This window comes from Bubalus kerabau, chromosome 10 (genome assembly GCF_029407905.1).
Source record: "Bubalus kerabau isolate K-KA32 ecotype Philippines breed swamp buffalo chromosome 10, PCC_UOA_SB_1v2, whole genome shotgun sequence".
Taxonomy (NCBI): Eukaryota; Metazoa; Chordata; class Mammalia; order Artiodactyla; family Bovidae; genus Bubalus; species Bubalus kerabau.
The window spans coordinates 92,438,284-92,454,868 of NC_073633.1; the positions used below are offsets into that span (position 1 = coordinate 92,438,284).

Here is a 16,585-nt window from a genome sequence, read left to right on the forward strand (position 1 = left end):
TAAGTATGTTCAAGTTGTTCAAATCCCATCCACCCCATGTCATCAGAAACCCAGTCCTTGCTTACCTTGGCAGAATTGTCTTCCTCATAGTGGCTCAGAGACGTTTGAGTCAGCAGCACCCCTCATCTCTCCTTACAGGGGGCCAAGATGGGGCGCCGAGCTCAACAGGAGTCCACCCAAGCCGAGAATCATCTCAGTGGCAAGAATTCCTCTTCGACTCTGACTGCAGAGGTGGGTGCTAAAAAGTTTTCAGCTCTTAACAGTTGGCAGTTACTCAGTGAGCAAGGATTTGGCCTTTCATATTATTATTATTATTTTCTTTTTCTTTAATGTCAGCCTTCCTCCTATATTGATTTGGGAATTCCCTTCCCCAGCCTTTGTCCTATTAGCAAGAAATGAAAGAGTAGCTGTTTTCTTTTGATGCCAGAGTAGTTTCTCTGCATTGCTTTATATTCCCAGTGAAGAAGTTTTGTACGTTAACTGAAGCAAGGGACTGGGAGCTTTCAAAATCCAGCCAAAATCCGGGTTTTTATTCCTGCCAGATAAAAGCCAGTGAGGCATGCTGGTGACGTAAAGTTGAATTACACAAGTAGACGTTTTGTTCTCAGTGGTGATCTGCGCTTTCTACAGTTTTCAGGCGGGAAGGGAACCCGTACTGGTACTGGCCTTGCTTTCTTGGAAGCTTTTCCAAGTGGCCTGGAATCGTGGGAATTTATCCAGCTTCTCCGCGGAGGGTGGGTAATCTTGATGAGCAATGCTTTTGATGCCAGAGCACTATTTTTGGCAGTTTACTCAGGACTTCTTTTCACCCTCCTCTGCCCTGTGTGAAGAAACTTCTGCCCTTTTCTAGAGCTGGCTTCAGGGTAATTCTCACTGTCAGCTTTTCCTCACTTCTCCAGGCTGACTTAGGGCTCGTACTTCTCAATTGCCATAGTACCTGTTTCAGGCTCTCGTTTTCTGTTTATGTGTCTGGCCCACTAGAGAGTGAGTTTCTGGGCAACAGGCAACATGGCTACTCAGTTGCCCAGCTCTTAGCCTACAGTGGGTTTATGAGGGCAGCTCTGCTGGGAGGCCTGATGGACCGGGTAGGTAGGTGAGCACAGCATGCTGCGGACAAGACAGACACACTTGACTTACATATCACAGAAGTAGGAATATCCTTCACTTTCATCAGAAATAAGTGCTCTACCATGCTTTCAAGCACTCCACATGGGCCTTTCAGTTTCTCTTCTATTTTCTCACTGATTATAGAAATACGGGTACAGAGAAGCAGTTTCCCTCTCAGATAACAATTGTTTGTTGTTGTTTAGTTGCTAGATTGTGTCCAACTCTTTGCAGTCCCACGGACTGTAGCCCACCAGGCTTTTCTGTCTGTGGCATTTCCCAGGTAAGAATACTGAAGTGGATTGCCATTTCCTTCTCCAAGGGATGTTCTCAACCCAGGGATTGAACCAGCCTCTCCTACATTGGCAGGCAAATTCTATACCACTGAGCCACCCAGGTGACCCCAGATAACAACCATGCCAACACAGAAGAACTGGCGGCCGACCCTTGGCCTCATGGTCTGAAGTCAGTAGGGAGAGGTCGGGGAGGGACTGTGGAGGCCACAGGTAACCACACTTGGAGTAACCACTTCCTGGTCACAGCCGCTGATGTCTGGAGAATATAGGTCCTGTACTGCCAGCTCTTCTGATTTTCCAAGAGACTCTGGCAGTCTGAAATTTTATGTAAAAGCAACACATTTTTAGAGATCAGTGACTAATTATAAAAATTAAATCACTATATGGGCTCTATTAGGCCTGAGGGTTGTCAGTTTATGACTTTGACCATAGTGCCTCCTTTGTAGAGCTTATTAGATCAGCCAGAAAGTTCATTCAGATTTTTCCATAAGAATGCATGGAAAAACTCAAATGAACGTTTTGGCCAACCCACTGTATTGTATTCTAATTGTTTATGTTCTTGGCTCCCTCAGAAGATGTTCCCTTTTGGAAGGCGAGGGGTGTTTAAAAAAAAAAAAAACAATTTTTTTTTTTTTTTTTTGGCCATGCTGCATTGGCATTTGGGATTTTAGTTCCCAGACCAGGGATCGAACCTGTGCCTCCTGCAGTGGAGTCGCAGAATCCAGTCACCACTGGACCGCCAAGGAAGTCCCTATCCTTTGTTTATCACAGTGCCTGGCACAGAGCAGGCATGCAGAGGGTGAGTGGGGTGAAGTTCATAGTGTGTGATGAGGGCCCTTGGAAGCTGAAGAAGAGTGTTACAGGGTTGGGGTAGCGTAGTGGCACATTGGAGGCATAGTGAAAGGGGTACAGTGGAGGGGAGACAGTGAAAGAAGAGATACCAGACCCAACCCTGGATCTCAAGGAGCTTGAACTGCAGTGGTGTATGTCTGTGAAGAGAAGATGAGCCAGCCAGTGACCAGGGTAATGGACGTCTGTTCTTGGGCTTTGGCCACTTCAGCCTGTGGGCCAGGGAAGATCCATCCCACACCCAGATCATTAATTAATTTATTTAACAAGTATTTATTGATGCTTACTGTGTGCCAGGCACTGTTTTAGGGGCTTGGCATATTTCAGTGAATAAAAGACAAATCCCATACAGTAATGGAACTTACATTTGCATGCTCACTGGCAGTCACGAAGGCTAATTACAAGCCAACCTCATTGTGAAGGAGGTTATAGCCACCTTAAGTGGTGAGGTGAGTGAGCCCAAGATGGGCCGAGATGTCCTGATGGCCTTGAAGTCCTTTGTGGCCCCCACCCCGGATCAGCTTCCAGGCTGGGGTCACTAGGCAGGTTTACCCACTTCCCTTCCCCTGAGCTCAGGTGAGAGTCAGGGCTGTGAGCACCTAACTCCAGAATAATGCACCTATCAGCATGTCAGCCTTTTTGAAATACCTACTTATTTCCACTGAGCCATGTACTCTTTAAAAAACAAACAAACAAAAAAAAACCTCTGGGCCTTAGTATTTTTTCGGGGAGAACATGATGAAAAGTCATTCTGTTCTTTACCTACCTGGTGCCTCTGACAGCAAAATGCCAGTAAGAATTCCGGGATTCCTTCTCTCCCTGAGTTACTTGAGGTTTAAAGCAGTGTGGGCAGCCTCCCTCAGGCCAGATGCACACTGTGCTGTGTGGGACTTTTTGACTGATTCTTTCTAAAATTAGATTTCCAAGACTTGTGTGTGTGCCCATTTACATTCCAGTTCTGAATATATTACTTGATATATTTATTTTTGTCCTCTCACTGAGTATATTCTAGGATGAAGCTATTCATGAAAACATAAATATGGTACCTGGGGGCTGTCAGACATACTGCAATTACTTTTTAAAAAAAATTTTTTATTTTATTTTTGGCTGCACTGGGTCTTTGTTGCCGCACACGGGCATTCTCTAGTTGCAGCGAGCAAGGGGCTGCTCTCTGGCTGTAGTATGCGGGCTTCTCATTGCGGTGGCTTCTCCTGTTGCGGAGCACGGTCTCTGGAGCGTTCGGGCTTCTGTAGTTGTGACATGTAGGCTCAGTAGATGTGATCCATGCGCTTAGTTGCCCCGTGGCATGTGGAATCTTCCTAGAGCAGGGATTGAATTCCTGTTCCCTGCGTTAGCAGGCAGATTCTTAACCACTGGACTACCAGGGAAGTCCTGGAGTTACTTTAGAGTCATGTAGTAATTAGTTCCAGAGAAGGCAATGGCACCCCACTCCAGTACTCTTGCCTGGAAGATCGCATGGATGGAGGAGCCTGGTGGGCTACAGTCCATGGGGTCGCTAAGAGTCGGACACGACTGAGCGACTTCACTTTCACTTTTCACTTTCATGCATTGGAGAAGGAAATGGCAACCCACTCCAGTGTTCTTGCCTGGAGAATCCCAGGGATGGGGGAGCCTGGTGGGCTGCCGTCTATGGGGTCGCACAGAGTTGGACATGACTGAAGTGACTTAGCAGCAGTAATTAGTTCAAACAAATGATGATTTTTTACTTTATTAATTTTTCAAAATATTATTTATTTTGTTGCGCCTGGTCTTAGCTGCAATCTTTTAGTTATGGCAAGCAAACTTGCAGCTGGGGCATGCAGGGTGTAGTTCCCTGTCCAGGGCTCACATTGGGAGTGTGAAGTCTTAGACACGGGGCCACATGAGAAATCCCAAATGATGACTTTAAAGTGAGGCGGCAGGCGGGGAACTCATACAGGAAGTCTGGCAGCGGTCTGCTGAAATAGAGGGAACACAGGCTTGGCATCAGAAAGACCAGGGCTCGAGCTTGGACTCTGCTAATTGCCTGGATCTTGAACAAACCCACTAAGCTCTCTAATCCTCCATTTCATTATCTGTCAAACAGTGGTAACAACACCACCAGGTTGATGTGAGGATTAAGTGAGATATGCGTTTAAAAGCACTTTAATAAACTTAAAGGCACAGAACAAACGTTCATTCATTCAGTGAGTGGTGAATAAGAATATTTGGACAGAGCTTTGCTCTTGTTATTGAAGGGCTGCAGAGAAGGAGGATGTGAGCCTGGTCTCTTTTAGAACTGGAAGTCTTTCCAAGGGTTGCTACTCATTTATCCACAGGCTGACGAGTAACAATATGAAGCAGGTTTTTTTGCTTTCTAGATGCAGTGGGCATTCCTCCCAAAGGGTGGACAAGGACACAGGCCTCAGGGTCGGACAGCCATGGGCTGGAATCCTGTCTGTGCCACAGGTTAGCTCAATGGCTCAGCAAGTTTCTTAACCTTTCCAAACCTCAGTTTCCTCATTGGTAAAATGTTGTCGTTCATTCGCCAAGTTGTGTCTGACTCTTTGACCCCGTGGATTATAGCACACCAGGCTTCTCTGTCCTTCACCATCTCTCAGATCTTGCTCAAACTCATGTCCATAGAGTCGGTGATGCCATCCAACCATCTCATCCTCTGCCACCCTCTTTTCCTCCTGTCTTCAACCTTTCCCAGCATTAGGGTCTTTTCCAATGAGTTGACTCTTTGCATCAGCTGCAGCATCAGTCCTTCCAATGAATATTCAGGGTTCATTTCCTTTAGGATTGACTGGTTTGATCTGCTTGCTGTGCATGGGACTCTCAAGAGTTTACTCCAGCACCATAATTCAAAAGCATCAATTCTTTGGCGCTCAGCCTTCTTTATGGCCCAATTCTCACATCTGTATATTACTTGAAAAATCATATCTTTGACTATACAGACCTTTGTCAGCAAAGTGATGTCTCTGCTTTTTAATATGCTATCTGGGTTTGTCATAGCTTTTCTTCCAAGGAGCAAGTGTGTTTTAATTTTGTGGCTGCAGTCACCGTCCCCAGTGATTTTGGAGCCCAAGAAAATAAAATCTGTCTCTGATTCCACTTTTGCCCCTTCTATTTGCCATGAAGTGATGGGATCAGATGCCATGATCTTAGTTTTTTAAATGTTGAGTTTTAAGCCAGCTTTTTTACTCTCCTCTTTCACCCTCATCAAGAGGCTCTTTAGTTCCTCTTCACTTTCTGCCATTAGGGTGGTATCATCTGCATATCTGAGATTGTTGATATTTCTCCCGGCAATCTTGATTCCAGCTTGTGATTTATCCAGCCCCGCATTGCACATGATGTATTCTGCATATAAGTTAAATAAGGAAGGTGACAATATACAGCATTGACATACTCCTTTCCCAATTTTTAACCAGTTTGTTGTTTCATGTCCAGTTATAACTGTTGATTCTTGACCTGAAAACAGGTTTCTCACGAGGCAGATAAGGTGGTCTGCTATTCCCATCTCTTTAAGAATTTTCCACAGTTTGTTGTGATCCACACAGTCAAAGGCTTTAGTGTAGTCAATGAAGCAGGAGATTTTTTTTGGAATTCTCTTGCTTTTTCTGTGATCCAACAGATGTTGGCAATTTGATCTCTGGTTCCTCTGCCTTTTCTAAATCCTGCTTGAACATCTGGAAGTTCTTGGTTCGTGTGTTGCTGAAGCCTAGTGTGATGGATTTTGAGCATTACATTGCTAGCATGTGGGCTTCCCTGATAGCTCAGTTGGTAAAGAATCCACCTGCAATGCAGGAGACTCCAGTTCGGTTCCTAGGTTGGGAAGATCCGCTGGAGAAGAGATAGGCTACCAACTCCAGTATTCTGGCCTGGAGAATTCCAAGGACTACAGTCCATGGGGCCACAAAGAGTCCGACTTGACTTGCTAGCATGTGAAATGAGTGCAATTATGTGGTAGTTTGAACATTCTTTGGCATCGCCTTTCTTTGGGATTGAATAGGATGGCCAGAAAGAAAAAACAAGATAAGCATATGTAAAGTAAGCCCTTAACCCAGTCTGACACATAAGTGCTCATTATATTATTATCTCTCCAGAGCTTGGGTATTCTATTATTGTGCCTTAACCCTCTCTACCGAGGTTGAAAGCTGGTGGCCTTCAGGCTAATCTTAGCCTATAGTCAAGTCTACTTTGATCCGGACAGGGTTAAGCATTTTTTAAACTTGGGTGTTATCTTTTGTAAATTAGGAAACTTTATGTGAAAATCCAGATTTGGGGCTCCTCTTTGAAACCAGGCTGGCATTCCCCCTGGCAGCAGTTGGCCTAAGCTGATTAAGGTGCTTGCTTCCACACGGCCTGCCCTCTCCAGCTCACCCTTTCTTACTTGAATACACCTGGTCAGATTTACTCACTTCTGATCTGCCTGACTCCTGTTTCCATTTGAGTTTAAAACTCCTGCTCTTTTAGGATGGATTGATTTTTCAGGTGTCCTTGTGTATCTATGGGTATTAAATGTGACTGCACGCATCAGAAACTCAGCCGCAGGGCTTGGAGCAGACGGGAGTGGTTTTTCTCACAGCAAGAAGTCCAGTGGCGGGCAGGGCAGGGCAGGTGCGGTCACGGGGGAGGGTCCTGTGTCGCCCTCGCCCCTTCTGGATGCCTGCTCTGCCCTCTGGAGCTTGTAATGCGTTCTCGTGATTGTTCACATCGTAGTCGGTCATTCCCCACAGATTTGATCTGTATTCTAGGTGAGGAGAGAGGGAAGAGGGGAAGAGTCCAGGGTCCTACCAAGAAACTCTGTGCCTTCTTGACAGGAAAGCGATAGCCAGAAACTTCACCAAGTAGACTTTCCTAGTTACATGTCATCGGTCAGAACTAGGTCTTAAAACCACTTTAAATTTCAAAGGAGTTTTTCAGCTGGGCACATTGCCATACCCATCACATTGGGGTTTGGGGGGTTAGGGAGAAGAGGAATCACTGAGTAGGCAATTTATGACATATCAATTAAAAAAAGATGTATGCAAAGATTTTTTTCTCCTAGGCTTGGGTATAAAAGGAAAGAATTATTTTTAGTAGCCAAAAAAAGAAAAAATAATCCACATTCCTCTCCAGTTTTCTAATTTGGGGTTGTATAGAGTTCAGAGAAAATCTGTACGCCCCGAAGATCCGAGATACTCGATGCACTTGCCAGTGTTGTCCCTTCTCCATCTTTCCCTTCTTCCTGTTTTATCTGTAACCGTTTAGGATTTTCTACCTGTAGAGTACCTGTGACTCAGCCCAGGTAATTAGACTCTTCCTCCCTCTCTGAAAGAAGAGGAAGGGTCTCTTTAGTTGCTTGTTGCTGCTGCTACTGCTAAGTTGCTTCAGTCGTGTCCGACTCTGTGCGACCCCATAGACGGCAGCCCACCAGGCTCCCCCGTCCCTGGGATTCTCCAGGCAAGAACACTGGAGTGGGTTGCCATTTCCTTCTCCAATGCATGAAAGTGAAAAGTGAAAGGGAAGTCGCTCAGTCATGTCCGAGTCTAGTGACCCCAGGGACTGCAGCCAACCATATAAATTTTTAAAAAATTTGGAAGAATTTACCTGTCTAATCATACTGATGAACCAGAAAGATGAGCTCTTCCAGTAGTTTTACTAGCTCGGAGTTGACTATAGAGTCCTGTTGGATTAGGTAATGCACATAAAGGTCCCTGCACACAGGCACCTCTCAAGAAGTTGTAAGTACTTAGAAGGTTTATGACTGCACCCGTCGTGTGTGTGTGTGTGTGTGTGTGTGTGTGTGTGTGTGCCACTTGTCACCAATCAGGCTTACATCACTAGATGCATGGTTCAGTTAGCAGCTCACGTTGGTGTTACAACTGTGGACACTTTAACCGGCTCCCTGATAAGCATCTCCACATCTGTAGTGAATAACTTAGTCTGGGAGAGCAGTCCTGGGCATTAAACTGGATTTCTGTGCCTGAATTTCACCGTGCGTCAGTTCAAATGATACTGCACCTACTCAACCTCAAGAAAAGACCTGGACACTTTCTCCTGGGAAGTGACACTGCCGTACACTGAGGTTGGGGAAGAGGAATCTTGTGGCAGAACCTCTCAGGACTGGCCTGTTTTTTGTTTGGGGGGATTTTTTTTTTTTTTTTTGGCTGCCTGGTGAGGCCTGTGAGATTTTAGTTCCCCAACCAGGGATTGAATGTGGGCCCTCAGCAGTGAGAACACAGAGTCCTAACCACTGGACTGCCAGGGGATTCCCTTGCCTATTTTCTCGATGAGTATTTCTCAGCTGGGTCTAGACCAGTTTGTAGCTTAGCTTCCATTTTGCAGATTGTCCTTGTAAGAATAATAATGATAGCTGACACTGGAGCGGCTGCCAGTTACACACACTGTCCTATTTAAGCCTTGTGGTCACTCCTGAAGTAGGTCTCATTTTAGCTCCGAGGACACCGAGCCTTCGAGGAGTCGAGGAGTCGAGTGACCTATCCACAGTCCTTCAGCTAACACGTGACTCTCCTCTCTCTCCCTCCAGGCAGGTGCTTAATCACCACTTCTCCTACCTCCTGGATGGTTAGATGCACAGATGTCCCAGTATAGAGAAAGACTTTTGGAGGGAGCTGACAGACTTTTGGGTTTTCCTCTTGGAATCCTTTTGGCGAGGATGTGAGTTCTCACTTGATCATCCTTATTCGTCCACTTGTCTGGAAAAGCGTTTGAGACACAGCTGTTCTCTTTTCTCTTCCTCCTCCGGGCGGCCCCCGCCCCCCCCCCCCCTCATCCCTCTGGTGCTCCTCCCAGGACGCAGAACTGAAATTCAGCCAGATTCTCTTGCAGGAATCTGAGCAATGCTGCTGGGCTCATGTTCCCAAATTAGGCCAGTTTCCTCATCCCCCAGCAGCTCCTCTCAGCTGGAGCTCCCCTGGCACATTGTATTACGTCTCTTGCCCTCCGCCTATTCCTCACTGGTCTGCCAGCGGGCAGTTATTTTCAGCCCAGCTAGGGTTATCTGCTGACCCTTTTTGGTGACATTTTTTCTTCTTTCTCACAAAAATAACTTTCCTAGATTAGTCACATTTTTCAGCCTTTTTCGTAGTCCCTCTCCAACAGGCTGGGTTGAATGATGCTTCTGACAATGTTGTTCAGAGAGGAATACAGGGGAATCCACCATAGACCCGTTCACAAGGAATGTGTTTTCCACACTTATCTTCACGTCACGTTCCGTATGCCCGACTTTTGAACTCTCCCTCGGAGATGGGCCCGTGTGCTTCACCGACCCATCCCTGGGGGCTGCTCGCTGTGTAGGCGGGAACGTCATCCCCGGGGGTAGATCACACAGTTGGGAACAGCATTCACGATTCCCCTACAGCGCTTCCTCGGGCTCTGTCAGTGCCCCAGGGCACTGCCACACGCCTCCTGCTTAGTTCAGTCCAGTCACTCAGTCGTGTCCGACTCTTTGCAAACTCATGGACTGCAGCACGCCAGGCTTCCCTGTCCCTCACCAACTCCTGGAGCTTGCTCAAACTCAAGTCCATCGAGTCGGTGACACCATCCAACCATCTCATCCTTGTCATCCCCTTCTCCTCCCACCTTCAATCTTTCTCAGCATCAGGGTCTTTTATAATGAGTCAGTTCTTCACATCAGGTGGCAAAAGTATTGGAGTTTCAGCTTCAACATCAGTCCTTCCAATGAATATTCAGGATTGATTTCCTTTAGGATTGATTGGTTGGATCTTGCAGTCCAAGGGACTCTCAAGAATCTTATCCAACACCACAGTTCAAAAGTATCAGTTTTTTGGTGCTCATCTCTCTTTATGGTCCAACTCTCACAGCCATACATGACTGCTGGGAAAACCATAGCTTTGACTAGATGGACCTTTGTCACCAAAGTAATGTCTCTGCTTTTAAATATGCTGTCTAGGTTGGTCATAGTTTTTCTTCCAAGGAACAAGCGTCTTTTAATTTCATGGCTGCAGTCACCATCTGCAGTGATTTTAGAGCCCAAGAAAATAAAGTCTCTCACTGTTTCCATTGTTTCCCTGTCTATTTGTGATGAAGTGATGGGACTGGATGCCATGATCTTAGTTTTTTGAATGTAAAGTTTTAAGCCAGCTTTTTCACTCTCCTCTTTCACTTTCATCAAGAGGCTCTTTAGTTCTTCTTCGCTTTCTGCCCTAAGGGTGGTGTCATCTGCATATCTGAGGTTATTGATATTTCTCTCAGCAGTCTTGATTCCAGCTTGTGCTTCATCCAGCCCAGCATTTCACATGATGTACTCTGCGTAGAAGTTAAATAAGCAGAGTGACAATATGCAGTCTTGGCGTACTCCTTTCCTAATATGAAACCAATCCATTGTTCCATGTCCAGTTCTAACTGTTGCTTCTTGACCTGTATACAGATTTCTCAGGAGGCAGGTAAGGTGATCTGGTATTACCATCTCTTTAGGAATTTTCCACAGTTTGTTGTGAACCACACAGTTAAAGGCTTTGGTGTAGTAAATAAAGCAGAAGTAGATGTTTCCTTCAACTATGTGTAAAACTGGCTTCGTACAGAAAGGTGGTGCTTGAAGAGCACCTAAAATTCCTTCCCTTTCCTATGGGGAGGGTTAAGTCAGAACTACATGGGAGAGTTTATTTAGCTCAGTGCTCCAATAAGTTAGCTACTGTTACTATCTGTTCAACCTGAGAAGTAGAAACAATGATCATTTTATCTTTAATCTCAGCTCTGCCAATTCCTCAGTGTCTATCCTGGACAATTTGCTTAACCACTCTGAGCCCTTTCCTCATCTGCTGAATGGAGCTGATAGTAATAACTATCTTCTGTGGTTGCTGGTAGATTAAATAAGAGAATGTAAAGGGCTCTTAGGACAGTGCTTGCCACATGCTAACTATTATTGTCATTATTTGTGTCATATTAAGAAGCAGAGACATTACTTTGCCAACAAAGGTCCATCTAGTCAAGGGTATGATTTTTCCTTTCTAGTCAAGGCTATGGATTTGAGAGTTGGACTATAAAGAAAGCTGAGCCCCAAAGAATTGATGCTTTTGGACTGTGGTGTTGGAGAAGACTCTTGAAAATTCCTTGGACAGCAAGGAGATCCAACCAGTCAATCCTAAAGGAGATCAGTCCTGGGTGTTCATTGGAAGGACTGATGTTGAAGCTGAAACTCCAATACTTTGGCTACCTGATATGAAGAGCTGACTCATTTGAAAAGACCCTGATGCTGGGAAAGATTGAGGGCAGAAGGAGAAGGGGATGACAGAGGATGAGATGGCTGGATGGCATCACCAACTCAATGGACATGAGTTTGGGTAAACTCCAGGAGTTGGTGATGGACAGGGAGGCCTGGTTCATGGGGTCACAAAGAGTTGGACACGACTGAGCAACTGAACTGAACTGATGAGAATTAAATAGTATTCTCAGTTTATCCTCAGTTGCAGTTCTGTTCATGATACAGAGATATTCTTATTTGCTAATACCTTTTCATCTTCTTTTCACAACCCGACCCTCTGTCTAGAGGTTGGCGGTCTTTTCAAAGAATGATCCTTAATTGCTGACTTAACATCATTTTGTTGTTCTGGGGCACATGGGTTGAAAATGAAGAGGGCAGGAATGACCTTGGTGATCTCAGTGACCTTGGAGTAGAGGGTGACATCCATTCATTTCTTCATTCATTCACTTATGAAACTTGATTGAGAGCTTTCTGTGTGCCAGGCTTGAAGCTGGCAGTATGGTGATAAACCAGACATGCTCCCTGTCCACTTAGAACCTTCCTCTCAGAGCTGCAGAGAACTAACTGACAGGTTGGGGTGAACACAGAAGGATATGGGAATGCTATCACTGAACCCTTTTACTCTTAGGGACATCTGGAAAGGTGGTCTAGGAGAAAATCATGTTTGAGTTGAGACTTGAAGGATGAGTAGAAGTTAGCCAAGGGAAGGGGTGGGCCAGAGTGGGCCAAGGAAGGGAGAATACTTCAAGTAGAGGCATGAGCACATGCCAGGTTTTGGAGATGAGGGAGAGCATGGCACATCAGATTTGTTAGTGGAGCAGTTGACCATACAGGCGATGGAGTGGTGGTCCTCAGTGACTTTTGCAAGCAATGTCACGTTTTTCCAGTATTCAAAAAATAGCCCCCTTGCTTTTTTTGAAAATGAACCATATAAGGCCAGCATTTCTTGTTTGACACTGAAATAATTGGCAATATCATGAGATTTAGACTATGACATTTCAATATTTTTCAATGTTTCTTGTTCATTGATGCATCTTCAATGTAGCCATTGCACTTCTCTCCCTATGCATGTATGTTTTCTGAACTTTTGAGATGTGCTCAAGTATATATTGATGGCTTGGAAACTCTTCTGGCTCATTCTTTATAAGGAAGGGCTTAGTGCCTGTGACCTCTTACTACTTTGTTGCCTCAAGAAAGATGAGAACCCTTGTCTTTTTCCTCTCAGCATTCTTAATTTGCATATACATGATTGTCAAACATAGGTCGAATCGACTTAAAAAATAGTCACAACCTAAAAGTTCAGTCACAACCTAAAAAGTTATAGTTTGTTTGGCAGAAATTTTTAGGGCTTAAGCCTGGGAGGCAGCATTTTAAGTAGCCCTGAGACAGGGCTCCAAGGAGCCAAGTGGAGGAGCCAGGTTATATAGAAGTTTTGCAACAAAGGGCAGGGAATCTGAACATCAAAAATTTTTATTAATCAAAACCAGATAACCCAAGTTAAGGAATTTAGTGCTTTTCTATGTATGGGAAGATGCAAGAGTCTGGGCTCACTGAAATCATTCCTTTCATATGCATCTCAGCTATCTGGGGCCAGCATCCTGTGTTTTTTGATATCTGGAGCTTCCTCACCATAGGGAGTGGCTGCAATCTGATGGCTGCTACGTCACAGGTGTTCTTCTTGAGTGCCTTTAGAGCTCACCAGCTCATATTCAGTCAGTTCAGTTCAGTTCAGTTCAGTCGCTCAGTCGCATCTGACTCTGCAACCCCGTGGACTGCAGCATGCCAGGCCTGCCTGTCCATCGCCAGCTCCCGGAGTTTACTCAAACTCATGTCCATTGAGTTTGTGATGCCTCCAGCCATATCCTCCTCTGTCATCCCCTTCTCCTTCCACCTTCAGTATTGGAGGGTTGCGCAGTTATCACTGATGACTGTGACATCCTTGTTTACTGATATGGCAGGAAATAATCCGTTCAGTCATATCTGACCTGTTTGATGTGGGTCTCACTCTACTGCAATATTGGAATTTGGTTTGACTCCTTGAAGGAGTAGACTACTGACTTATGTTAAGAGATTTTCTTTTTCTTTGTTTTTGTACATGAAAATTTTCATGGTAATAATACTTTTGTTGTAATGAAAATTGACTTAATATTTCAAGCAAAGTTCCCAGAGCAGACTTCTGAGAATCTTTGAGTGTACTTAGCATTCTGGTAGGAAAAAATAAATTGAGAAGTAAAGAAATGGGTTCAGTTCAGTTGCTCAGTCATGTCCAGCTCTTTGCAACCCCATGGACCGCAGCATGCCAGGCTTCCCTGTCCATTACCAATTCCTGGAGTTTGCTCAAACTTAAGCCACTATAAACTCTCCTGGACTGAGTCATTTGCCTCATGACTGGTCTCTCCTTTTAGGATGAAAGGATGAGATGGTTAGATGGCATCAGCGACTCAATGGACATGAGTATGAGTAAACTCTGGGAGTTGGTGATGGACAGGGAGGCCTAGTGTGCTGCAGTCCATGAGGTCGCAAAGTCAGACACGACTTAGCAACTGAACTGAACTTTCTTGTTCTCCTGTAGGTCAGCTGCAGTGGTCTTATAAAATGTACATAATTCATTTCATACTCAGAGCCATTTCAAGGACACCCATTGCCCTCAGGGCAAAAAATACCAAATGCTTTGCCCCTTTGTGATTTGGGCCTTCCTGTGTCTCCACCCCCATCTCACACCTGCTTCCTTGTGGCAGACACAGGAAGTTTTTACTTTGCTATTATGATTCTAGTTCCCTAGAGTACTGTAATTCCATAGAATAGAATTCTCTGGAATACTTATCTAGACTCTTTGCTGGGCTGACTCTGAAACCATTTGGTGGTGTTTGCAGGGTTCCAAAGAGCTCCAGTACCGTAGTCTTTCATGTCTCAGAGAAGAATTCAGCAAGAGCAAAGTGGTGGATAATAAGTAATTTATTAGACTAGGACACTTGAGACTTACAAGCGGGCTGGTGAGAGGATGCTGTGCCCTGAGAACCATACTGGGCTACAATTCAGTCAAACAAAAAGTGGGGAGAGGGAAAAGAACTTCTTTGTCATTCCTGAGTAGATGTCATGCTTCCCTTATCAGCTCCTCCTCCAGGTTGAGCAGGGGCTTTGTTGGTCCCTACACAGTCAAGCAGGGTCCACAAAGTGCTGTTTTTCATGTTTGCAGAGAGCATGTCCTAGGGATCATTAACTTACTGAGCTTACTGGGCAGAATGTGGGTTTCATGCCGTTGTTTTATTGTTTTGGAGCATGTCCCGTGCTTCGGCTGCATGGTTTTGTGCTTAAGCAAACCTGTTCTTTTGAGTCATCATTAACTTGCAGGGGTCTCCCATTTTTTCTTTTTCTTTTTTTTTTTAACTTATAATCTCCTAGTGGGATTAACTAATCACCTACATTGTCCCTCCACTCTGTCCCTATCAACTCCAACGTCTTCAAAGGGTTCAGCTTGAATATCCTTTCTTTTATTTAAATGAGAATATTCTTATTTAAATTAGCTCCCTGTATTGTACTCTCTCATAGTACTTTTTTTTTTAGTTTCCTACATTTCCTCTGTCACCTCACCTGCAGTTTGTCACTGTATGTCTTTGTCATTGTTCAGGTGCGTCTCCCTCACTACCTGCTCTTTCCAGGAGTTCCTGTTCTGCTCCCATGAGCTGCACCTTGTAGGTCCCCAGTCCAGTGAATGGGGCCCAGGTGTGTGTGTGGGGGTGATGCGTTCAGTTCAGGGATAAAGTTAGTTTGAGGGGCCTGTGAGACCACTAGCTGGAGGTCAGTCAGGAGGCTTTGACTATAGGACCTGTGCTTTGGACTGGGCTCCGAGCTGGAGCCAAAGGTTGGGAGTCGTTGCTATTGAGGTGGTAAATGAGAACCCAACTCTAGTTAAAGGGGAGTCAGTAGAACCCGAGGAACACCCACATTTAAGCCACACATAACCAAAGAAAAGCTCACAAGAGGAGACCGAGGAGGATGGCCAGAGGGGAGAGGGCAACAGCAGGTCCCTTTGGCGTCCAGAACCAAGATAAGAGAGAGGGTCAAGGACTCAGGGGTCAAGAGCGATTCATGCCACTAAGAGGGTCCAGGAAGACCAGACCCTCCCTCTGGAGTAGGATCTATTTGACTGAGCACCTGAGGCTTCACTGTACTCACAGGGAAGCAGTCAGAGAGGGGCGGCGTGCACCTAATGCAGTCCCACACGCCCCACACCAGGTAGGTTCTCAAATATTGTTGAAAGAATTGCATGAATAATTATGACACTCCCCATCTCCTTCCCAGATCTTTTTTCTCCTTTTCTTCTGTTATTGAGCATTCCTCTGCTTCTCCCTTTTTCCCTCTTCTTTCTCTTTTTCCTGTGTCTCTTCCTGTTTTTCATTCTTTACCAGTGATAACAGAGAACTCCATTCCCTATACCACTCCCTTTTGCCCATCCATTCTTACATATTTTTATTGATGTATTTATAAGAGCACTTTATCCTTTCATTCATTTATTCACTTATTATTTGTACATTTCATATACACTTTCCAATGCAAAAATGAGTATGATAACTCCATATTCTAGTTATATAGACCACAAACTTTTGTTCAGTTGCTCAGTTGTGTCTGACTCTTTGCAACCTTGTGGACTGCAGCACACCAGACTTCCTTGTCCTTTACTATCTCCCAGAGTTTGCTCAAACTCATGTCCATTGACTTGATGATGCCATCCAACCATTTCATCCTCTGTCACCCCCTTCTCCTACCCTCAGTCTTTCCCAGCATCAGGGTCTTTTCCAGTAAGTCAGCTCTTTACATTACATGGCCAAAGTACTGGAGCTTCAGCATCAATCCTTCCAATGAATATTCAGGGTTGATTTCCTTTAGGATTAACTGGTTTGATCTCCTTGCAGTCCAAGGGACTCTCAAGAGTCTTCTCCCGCGGCACTATTCAAAAGCATCAATTCTTCAACACTCAGCTTTCTTTATGGTCCAACTCTCACATCCATACATGACTACTGGAAAAACCATAGCTTTGACTATATGGATCTTTGTCAGCAAAGTGATATATCTGCTTTTTAATATACTATCTAGGTTTGTCATAGCTTTTCTTCCAAGGAGCAAG

At 44.9% G+C, this 16,585-nt stretch overlaps 2 protein-coding genes across 3 annotated transcripts in view; one reads left to right on the forward strand and one right to left on the reverse strand.

Moving 5' to 3' along the window:
• Positions 1–669, reverse strand: part of TGFB3 (transforming growth factor beta 3) — a 33,340-nt gene extending 32,671 nt beyond the window's left edge. For both annotated transcript variants that reach the window (XM_055538718.1, XM_055538717.1), the window contains exon 1: positions 66–669. The gene's annotated coding sequence lies outside the window, so the exon portion shown is untranslated. The remainder of the gene's footprint in view (positions 1–65) is intronic.
• IFT43 (intraflagellar transport 43) overlaps positions 1–16,585 on the forward strand; it is a 103,527-nt gene that overhangs the window by 2,791 nt on the left and 84,151 nt on the right. The window contains exon 2 of the mRNA XM_055538720.1: positions 139–231. Coding sequence (XP_055394695.1) covers positions 139–231 — 93 coding nt within the window. The remainder of the gene's footprint in view (positions 1–138; positions 232–16,585) is intronic.